Here is an 11,074-nt window from a genome sequence, read left to right as displayed (position 1 = left end):
GTAAATTAACAGTCAAAAATAATGTCAATGTGTTTTTAAATGTATTTCTAATAGATTTCTATCATTAAAAGGACATCTTTGAGTGGAACTAACAGACTAACTAACTAGCTAACTATCTAACTAACTAGCTAACTATCTAACTAACTAACTAGCTAACTGTCTAACTATCTAACTATCTAACTATCTAACTAACTAACTAACTAACTGTCTAACTAACTAACTAACCAGCTAGCTAACTAACTAACAAGCAAGCAAACAAACAACAAAAATAGCTTGTAGCTTGTAGGTTTTCTAAAAGTCCATCAGCTAATCACTTTGTTCTTTCACTGTAATGTGAATCTACAGCTAGCAGCTCTGTAGACTCAGTGCTGCTTTGAGCTAAATAACTTACATCATATACATGTTTACATATTTACAAAGACAATGCTGACATGCTGATTTACAGCAGCAGGTATAATGTTGGCCACAGCTTGTTCACAAGCTAAACTAAGTGTTTTGATTCACTGCACAGCTGAGACTGCTGCAGGTATTTTACTATAAATCAAAGTATTTTATTTTATTTATGAATTTGACCTGATGGTGGCGCTATATGAAAAGTTAAGGATCAACAAATAAGGGACATTAATGTGTGGTGATTTCATGGACATAGTTTAAATATTTCACTCAAAACTACAAATGTGAAACTCATGTTGGTTGTAGAAGAAAAGTCAGGATGTCATCAAAGTCAACAGGATTCATCTTCTGTGAAACATGAATGTCTTTACAAAGTTTAGTGGCAATAACTGTTGAGATATTTCAGTGTGGATCAAAGACGGATGATCTGACACTGCCATCCATAAAAGACATTTGTTTTCTTGATGCTGGTGATTTTTCAATTATCTGCAAGACAAAAAACAGCTGATTAAGACAAAGAGTTGCTGTTTTGATTGACTTTATAATCCGATTAGCCACTCCAGGCCTGGTGGTGAGTAATCTTAATAGTTGACCTATCGTAGTCTTTCAGGTCTAAACCAAGAGAAATAATTTCTACTGCATAAAAAACATGATGCTCTGCTAGTCAAATTTTCTCTTTTCACTGAATCAGAATAATAAGATTAGAACTTACTGTACCATCAAAATAGGTCTGACTGGTTCTCATACACAGGAAAGTCTCGTTCTGTGGAAAAATAAAGTTTTGTTACATATGATTATGATTATATTCATTTCTAATGTATTCTTTATTTTGTCTATGTTACTACAGTATTGTGGTAGTCTGAGCTTAGAAAACATTAAATAAGATCACATGAATACCAACCTGGGACTTGTGGCTCAGCATTTTTGTCGGTTCTAAACATTGAAAAAAACATAGTTAAGTTGAGTTATTGGTTTTAAATTACATTTTTCAACAGTAAACACAGCAACTCAATCTAAGCTTCATGGTGAGATTGTATTTCCCATTGTATATTCAGTATGAAGGTAATGCTCAGTTCACTTTGAATTTGAATTTTTCCACTTAAAGGAATTCACTTCTTTTTTAATTATCTCGATCACTATTTTTTACTTACTTTTTGTCATAAATGTAAAACCCTCCACCCAACGCTCCTACAACAACCAGCACACAGGCCATTGTTATTCCAGTGATGGCACCAGCTGAAAGACCTCCTTCTCAACAAAAGAAAAAGTAGTATCACTTCAATTTGCAATTTTAGACACACAAACTTGCCTGAAGAGGGTTTAAATGCTAATTGTTAGCACATATAAATGGATATATAACAAGATTACATAGATCACAGGATCAAACACAAATCATTCACCTGATGGAATAAAATCTGTTGAATGCTACTCATGCTACTTATCTCTTCATATGATTATTATGAGAAGTATAGGTAGAAGGAGGCAGTATAGTTTTGGGTCGGTTATGGATCAGAGTGGGTACTAATAAGAAGATTTTTTTTATTTTTTATTATTATTTATGATTTGCTCCCCGCCTTTGCTGTCTGTGTCTGCAATCACCACACATCTGAAAATCAGTTTAATACAATCAAAATTTCAGGACACGAATGATAATGATTAATAATTATAGTACATTCTTCTATAATATAATATAATAATAAACACTGGCAATCAGTTTAATTTTACCTTTTAAGGATATGATGAGTTCCTCATTTGTCATTGGTTATTCATTTATTTTCTATTTTATTTTGTTGGTATTACTAAAATAGACTGCTGCTCGTCAAATTATTAGAGGTATACTGTAATACTGTAATACTGTATGTTAATCACATACCTGTTACAATCAATAGATGACCTGCAAATCGTGTTCTCCCAGTTATTTCATTCAGTGCTCGACAGGTGTAGAAGCCACTGTCAGACAGTTCAGTCATGTTTTTAGTGAACACAGCAGAGTTGTATAATATAATTGTCCCATTCAGTAACCAGGTGTAACTGGCAGATGGTGTAGACGCAGCAGAGCAGGTTAATGTTAAGGTCTGTTTCACGTTTATCTCACTTGGTCCTGTGATTTGAATATTTTCTGGTCCATCTGAAAACAAATATTTAGAAAGTTTAAACCAGCATAAATAATGTGTTTTTATGTAGTACATTGATTGGGAAGAAATAACTAATAAAGAATAGAAAACCTGCATGTTACAGGTCTATAAATACTTTACAATGTTTTACTTACAGTTAACAATCATGCTGTAATTAGCTTCATCATTGCTGACGTGGTTGCTGATTTTACACACATATTCTCCACTGTCTGTTCTCTTCAGAGAGATAAAAGACAACACTCTGTTTGTATCATAAAGTATCATGTTGTCAGTCTGAGTCAATGGTGAGCCGTCCTTCATCCACTCTCTGGTAAAGATGGAGCCAGCACCATCACAGGTCAGGCTGACAGACTTCCCCTCAATCAGCTGTGTTGAAGGTATGATTGAAGTATTAGATACTCTCTCTGTTAATGAAAGAAGAGTCATTTCATTTCACATCACATGACGTATCAGACAGTTAAAAGACTTGTGACATGTAATTTTCCTTCTGTGAGGTTGAAACTTGTTATTTCTGATTTGCCTGAACAAATCCTCAAAATTAAATCAGTAATGATGTTGGTTATGAAAGTAATGGGAGTTTAACATTCATTCACTACACTGAATAATGGAGATCCTCCAACATTGACCCAAGCAATTAATAGTTATGTGTTCAGTCCAATATTGTGGTTTTAGGGTCTTAATGAAGCATGGCATCATTAAATTATATGTTAAAATATGTAAATGATCAACAGGAGTGACATTTTCTTATTTTCACCTGACTTGTATCATTAAAAAACAGGAAATGAAAGAATGTTAAATCAAAAGAGATTCAGATAACCTTGGAGAGTTATACACTGGTCATACAAAAGTAATACAGTGCAACTTACCCAGTACAGTTACAGCTGAAGGTTGAGATGTTTGATATCTCATAATTTTGTAGTTAAAGGCCTGACAGGTGTAGTCCCCACTCTGATTCATCTGAAAATTCATCAGTGTGAGTTCTGGTCCACTATCAGACAGCAGGTCTCCATTCAGAAACCACTGAAAATCAACAGGGGGTCTGGAGGCAGCTGAACAGGACAGCCTGATAGTTGACCCTTTCACATGGTGTTCTTGTGATGGAGATAACTTCAAAATGATGTTTTCTGGGCCAACTGGGCGGAATATGGAAAGTAAAAACCAAATATCGACATAAAGTAGAGTTAATGTCAGCGCAGCTCAGTCTGATGGCTTTTAATAGCTTCATATGTCAGTCAGCTACAAAGAGCAATACAGGTGATGAAATGTCATCAGATCAAGTCCTTAACTGGTTCATATTCAATAATATGAATCAAGCTCTGTTGCACTAGCATGCTTTTCATTAAAGGATAAGAAGTTGTACATGCAGGTAAGTAACTCACAGCTGATGGTAATTTCTATTGGATCGCTGGTGTCATCACTGACAGGATTGGACACATGACACCTGAATGGTCCCTGATCATAGCGGGTCACATTGATGATAGTGAGAGTACGGCCTCCATCAGTGAACTGAACTCTCTCACTGGCTGTAACCTCAGAGCTGCCGTTCATCCAGAGGAAAGAGAGAGAGGATCCAGAAGAAGAGCAGGACAGACGGACAGAGCTGAACTCCACCAAGTCTGAGCTGCTGGCAGTTACCCTTACATTGGAGACTTGTGCTGTGGGTGAAAAACACTTTGGTTTTATACTTGACACTATGTAGCAAAGGGAGCACGGCTCAGTAATTTAGGAAGTGGGAACGAATCAAAGGTCAGTGGCATAACAATGAATATTATTCACTAGATTTTCTTGGTTCATATTAGCTTCTGGGGCAACTAAAACAGAAGTGAATAATTTAGTTTTGCTTAACGTTCAATTAGCGTTTGACAATTATTATACACTAGACATACACAAACTGTACTCAACACAGAACTGAAAACACTTCAAGTAACTTTTACATTAAGATGTAGAAAAAGTGTACAACACAGTAGATACAACTGTATCTACTTAAATATTGTGTTTCCTCTCTTCTACTACTTGTTAAACATTTAAACATAACAACTGTACGATCAGACAATATACATCTACTGCAAGTAATACATACTTTCCAGTCCAGTATCAAAGCTGTTGAACTGAGACTTGACTGTTTGAGATTTGAATGTCTTAACATTGAAAAGTAAAAACAGCAGAGAGGACTAGTTCAGCTGTTCCTCACACTCTGAATGTTTAACTATTATATTCTAATAGAAACTGCTCCCATGGTCTTCTGTACAACACTATACTTAGTGCTAGCACAAGTTAAATGCTTAACCAGTGTTGGTGGACCATACAGTTAATTTTGACTCTTTGACCATACCTACATTCTCCATGAAAATGTTTGAATGGCCATTTGCATACTATTTACTGATTGTGATTAGCTTGGCAAGTAAAACTAGCTTAGTGTCTTAAATGTGTGTACCAGTAGCTAACATTGACTAGCTGCAAGTATTTTCCTGTTTTTGACCTTGTTAGACAAACATGGCATTTGTTACCACCTCAAACATATTTTATTCTGAGATGTCCTCATTGTCTATTTAAGAGCAAAGTTTGGAATATCTCAATTTTAATAACAATTACTTAGTGCAGGAATGCATGTAAAGTTGTTATTAGTGTTTCTACTCTGCATTAAAGGAACAAAAAACCTTTAAATTTGTTATGTGTTTATAAATAATGTAACAGTTGAGACAGACATGGGAGAAATATGTATTATTGGTACTCTGACACAATATTAATAGCAAACTTACCCACTACGGTTATAGCTGAAGGCAGAGATATTTGATATCTTCGAGTTTTGCTGTTAAAGGCCCTACAGCTGTAGTCCCCACTCTGACTCATCTGAATGTTCGTCAGTGTGAGCTTTGATCCAGAACCAGACAGCAGGCCTCCATTCAGAAACCACTGAAACTGAGCAGAAGGTCTGGAGACAGCTGAGCAAGACAAGCTGATGGTTGACCCTTGCACATAGTGGTCTTGAGATGGAAATAACTTCAAACGAGTGTTTTCTGGGCCATCTGAATGTGGGGAGCAGAAACAACCAAGTTATAATCAACTAAACATTATATTAGTATCATGAGAAATAACTGAATCCAACAGCTTGACGCCGTGTGAAACCTCATAATTTATTAATATGCACAACTACATCAGTATACACCAAGTCACCAGAAAATCCCTGAACACTGTAATATAATGAAACTGAACATCCCTGTGATTAAAAAAAACAAACACATTTTATGATACTAACTGTATAATGTTTTTGTATACACAGTACTGTAATTTGTAAGTTGCACCAGATTTCATTAATATAACATGAGATTTATTTTTGTGAAGAACTCATTTGAAGAATATCTAAGATATGATTTTGGTATTGGTTGGATATTTGAAATGATTTGAATAATAGTTCATGATTTGATAAATATATTCTTTATATTGTTATTTAAATTGGGAACTAATTCTTTCTATGTAATTTGTTGTGTTTACTGTAGTTTAGATGCGGCGGAGTGAGACGTCACACAGTGAAGTCATGTATTAAGTTTGTTGCTGGTGCCATCACAGTGCCACTTGTCTTTTCTTGAGCGGAGATTAAAAGTACACAAATTGCTCTGAAGAAGTTATCCCTGTGCTTTTTCTTACCCACGACCCGAAAGAGATTCAATTTTAGGAGACGCTAACCTACACTTTTAATAGAAAATTAAAAATATTAAAAACACTACTGAAACTAAACATTGTGAACATTCTAAGTCTCACAAATAGCAGCAGGTCTGTTATATTGGATTTTATTATCTCATGCAGTCACTCAGTGTCTACAGTGATCAGCTTGTAAGATGTGGCACAAATATAATCAAGCTTGCAGATACTGTTACATAAAATACTGAGTATGTTATAAACTCACAGTTGATGTTAAGATTTACTGGATTACTGGTGACACCACTGACAGCATTGGACACTCTACAGACCAATGGTCTCTGGTCATAGCGGGTCACACTGATGATAGTGAGAGTACGGCCTCCATTAGTGAACTGAACTCTCTCACTGGCTGTAACCTCAGAGCTGCCGTTCAGCCAGAGGAAAGAAGGAGAGAATCCAGAAGAAGAGCAGGACAGACTGACAGAGCTGAACTCAATCAAATCTGTGCTGTTGGCAGTTATCTTTACATTGGAGACTGGCTCTGTGGGTGAAAAACAAAATACTACAGTAAACACCTCATAGGGAAAGTCAGTTTAACTTTCTGTTGACATTGTGTCACTAAGTCACTGATTCAACTCTGTGGTAGTTTCTTAGGCTGTATATTATGATGATGGCTCATTACAAACTTTTAATATCATTCAGCACCACAACATATGGTCTTAAAACTACCAAATTACTGTAGAGTTGAATAAACTTGACTGTGACACAATCTCAACAAAAGCCAAATTTAATTAGCATGTAACATAAGACTTTATTGAATGACAGTTGTATTCGATTACATTCAACTACATTCATGTATAGATAAGCTCCTGTTTTATATCAGGCATGTCAGAAAAAAAAAACAATACTAGTGCAAATGTGCACCTTTCACTAAGCTAGTCATATCTCCGCCCGGCATGAAGCCGATATTCTACTAATTTCACTGCAGTGGAAAACTGTCCCTAAAATGTTCACATACTGTATAACATGAAACATGTCATGTAATGATGTCAATTATGTTACATTATTGCTCTTAAAGTTAATTTCTTCTGTTCTCCATTCAATGTTTAAAACTACTGTTCATGTGAAACATCTGCTCACCAAGCATTTTCAGTTCAGTGAGTCCTGATGTCGTTTGTCCTACATATGGTTTAATACTAACTCTGTACTGTCCAATGTCATTAAGAGTCAGATCCATGAGCTTCAGAGATCTAGTAGATTTGTAGAATGTGATCCTGCCTTCATACTCTGGTGCAATGCTGTTTGAAAAACCGAAGGAGGTTATTATTGGTCTTTCTATACTGTTTAAAACAAAATTCCAGCTAACTGAATGAAATGGTGTTTCTGTTGGAGTCACTGTTGTGGTGAACATCACTTCTCCTCCAACAGCTGCAGTCAGTTCATCTGGCAACACACCACTTCCTTTGGTTAAACCTGGAGGAGACAGTTACATGTTAGAGAAGGACTGAGATCAGTGGACTGCAATTTGAGACACTGGGACAATTTACTTCATCATAATAAACTACTTTGTTTTAAAGTCAAATAAGTAAAATACAGTCAAATCATGTTTTTCTTATTGTTTTTGGATGTTTGACCTTCATGGTGCAGAATGATGGTACCAATGTGCAGAGTTTGATACCAGAAAGTTTCTCTGTGACCACCAAAAATCTTTAGTTTAACAAGTGTACTGACAAACATGATTTGTGATTTCACAATTAGTTTAGAGCTAACTGTGGTCCAATATGCAAAAATGTTTGAAGTGGAAACCTAAACACAACTTGTCATTCAACACACATACACTGAAGATGGACTTTACAGAGAAGTAGGAAATGTCTTGTGTCCAGCAGCTAAACTTTTAAAAAGACAACATTTTCATATTCATATTCGCATGTACATATTTATATAGTTTTTATATAGTTTAACAATTTAACTGAACTTTTCCACAAAAGAAAACGTGACACACAAATTCAAAGTAAAGAACGCATTTGTACATCTCAAAAAACATGAAAGGTTTCACGTTGTAACGTTTAATTTGTTCTTCATTGTGCTTTGAGACGTGATGAGATTCTGCTGTTACTGAGCATAGTGGATGATACAGTGATAAATATGCTTACACTGAGAAGGATTTTAAAATGCATGTGGTTGTATACGGAGGGTCAGACCCATTCATTCATTTATCTGACGTAGAAGGAGCCACCACTGTTCACAAGCACTAACGCACATATTAAAGAGCGCACAGGTTGTAGTCTGACTCCTTTTAAGGTGAGCAAAGACATATCTCTCTGTAGCCTTCATGGTAGGATGAAATGGCCGCAGCATGTTTTAACCACATATCCTCACTTCTAACAGCTGAGGGAAAATAATCACATAAGATAGAGGGCATGATGTATGCCCCTCTCCACACACCAACAACAGACTGTTTCGTGATGCCATGGCATGTAGGGAAAAGATAGGAGTACATCATGGGAAGTCCACCTCTGCCTGAGACCACTATGACTGTCACATTATGACATCATAAGTTTCACGTAATGATGTTATACTTAAGTTTTTTTTATTTTTCTGGCATGGCAGTGATACGTTTCTGTAGTTTGGTATGAATATTTTCTGAAGACAGAAACAAGCCAATCAGCCTCATTATGTTTAGGTGATTGTTAGAAATCATAGCTGAAGCTGCTGATATGTTTACAGAGCAGTTTATACTGTAGTGCACTCGTCATTCATTTTTATGAGGACAATTTAGTTTGTGCCCTTTGGTAGAAGTATTAGATCACAACAAGGCCATTAAATATTAACAAACTGATGCAGTTAGTGAATGGTAACCAGTACACATAGGTATAAAGTTATTTGTGTAGTAGCCTAGTAACAGTGACTTTTAGCTAGTTTTATAACTCTTTGGACAAAAAGTGAGGGCTAATGCAACTTCTCTGTAAGTGACAACAAAGGAAAAAGACTTTAAAACTCTCATATAAATTCTACAGCTCATATCTTAGTGTCAGTGTAGTAAACCATCAGTGCCACGTATTGTGTTGCCAACTACAGTATGTTCATAGTGAGATAAACCCACTGAAGACGTCATGACAAAAGTTGGCATTGCCCTGTTTGTTCTGGCAGTCTAGAAGTGATAGTTCAGTGTAACTGCAAATCTAGCAGAGCACCTCACAGCTTTTTGTGAGTTTTTTGGTCTATTGTATATTTTGTTTTCATTTTATTGTTAAGTATGTTTCTTATATGTTGGTGTTTCTGGTATATTTATATTTGGGATATTTTGGTTACCTATGCGATGAACTTGTAGATTTTAAATATTTTATTAAGGTATTTATTTGTATCTGGGACCTTGATGCCTAATACATTTCTTTCTCAAACAACATCATTTTTTATGTTATCTGCTCCCTAAATTAAGTTGGTCCAGAATATATCACTCTAATGGCATTTGCTAATGAAAGCAATGAGCAATGTAAGCAAAACACTGTGGGAAAAAAGGAAAGATTCTCCCTCTCATGACTCGTGGCATCTGATTTGATCAAGTCTGAAACATTTCTTTGTATCATCACCCTAACTAAACACGCCTGTCCGTAAAGTACTGTAGATGTAATCAGACAATGTAAAACCTTAATAATGATAATAATAATAATAATAATAATAATAATAATAATAATAATAATAATAATAATATTAACATCAACACTGTGAGCATTTCATCATAAATAACTTGAATAATAAATCTAAGGATAATATCTCAGAAATTTAGACAATATGTGTAAAAATGTCTTTGGTTGAACACATTTTTCAAAAACTGGTGAAAAACATTTAGTATGTTCTGTATCAAGTGATAAGAGCTCACCTGAGATGACTGCCAGGAGGATGAAATGAGTCACAGCTGTTTCCATTTTATCTGAAGTATCTTCAAGTATGACCAAAAAGACAAATTTGTGAGAGGAAAGATTTTGTGTCAAACTCCTTAACTTTCCTTTGGCTGGTTTCAGTGTGACAATGTGGATCTCAGTATATGAAGGCTAATAAGGAAGTAATGTGTTATCAGAGGCGGTCCTGGCTAGTTTTGCGCCCTGGGCGGAATGAATTGTTCCATAAATTCCTCTCAAAATGTGCAAATAATGTTATTTCAACCATATCATGTTGTTATTTAAACTGTGTTATATTACTTTTTGTATTACAGTTTTTCTGTGTTTAAACTACAGTAATAGGTAATTTCTACAAATAAACGTTTTTTTTAAATATATTCTTTCTTTTAAATTAATAGTTATGTTTGGTTCATTTTATAAAATGTTATTGTAAAATAAACAATTGTATCTCCATTTACAGGTTTTTGATGATTTCATTTTACAGTATTTCAGTGTTAATTGCTGCCACCTGGTGGACATTGCGCACAATCCAGTCGACAGCACTGATAATTGTGCAATTATTTTGAAGTTTCATATTGAAGTTTATAGTTTAAGAGATTATATAGATATCTTATTAAGTTCTATATAATGGTAAAGGGTTAAGTCAAGCAAATGAACAGTTCGAGAGATACGCCAGGGACAGATAGAGATTCCTTGTTTTATATGGGGATAAACACAAGGTAGTAAGGACCCACATCGTCTCATCAGTTAATTCAGAAATGCATTCCTACTGTAGCGCCCTGGTGGTTGAGTGGTTAGAGCACATGCCACGTGATCACAGCGTCCATGGTTCAAATCTGACCAGTGACCTATGCTGCAGGTCATTCCACTTTCTCTCTCCCTATTTCCTGTTAGTGTTTCTTTGCCAGTTACTGTCTAAATAAAAGCAAAAAGCCCAAAAAAAAATCTTAAAAAAAAAAAGAAAAAGCATTCATACTGACTCATGCAGTGACTTAAAGAGTTATTAAC

The 11,074-nt window shown here is 35.3% G+C and overlaps 1 protein-coding gene across 1 annotated transcript; it reads right to left on the bottom strand.

The window, feature by feature from the left end:
* Positions 1-1,112: 1,112 nt before the first annotated feature.
* On the bottom strand, positions 1,113-10,169 carry LOC128366264 (carcinoembryonic antigen-related cell adhesion molecule 5-like). The gene is made up of 9 exons (XM_053326949.1): positions 10,048-10,169; positions 7,308-7,640; positions 6,433-6,708; positions 5,288-5,554; positions 3,908-4,183; positions 3,395-3,661; positions 2,663-2,932; positions 2,267-2,521; positions 1,113-1,156 (listed from the first exon to the last, which is right to left on the bottom strand). Exons 1-9 carry the CDS (start codon positions 10,091-10,093, stop codon positions 1,113-1,115), a joined length of 2,034 nt encoding a protein of 677 aa, XP_053182924.1. The 5' UTR covers positions 10,094-10,169.
* Between the last annotated feature and the right edge of the window lie 905 nt (positions 10,170-11,074).

This window comes from Scomber japonicus, chromosome 10 (genome assembly GCF_027409825.1).
Source record: "Scomber japonicus isolate fScoJap1 chromosome 10, fScoJap1.pri, whole genome shotgun sequence".
NCBI lineage: Eukaryota > Metazoa > Chordata > Actinopteri > Scombriformes > Scombridae > Scomber > Scomber japonicus.
This window is presented reverse-complemented; position numbering and strand designations above follow the sequence as displayed.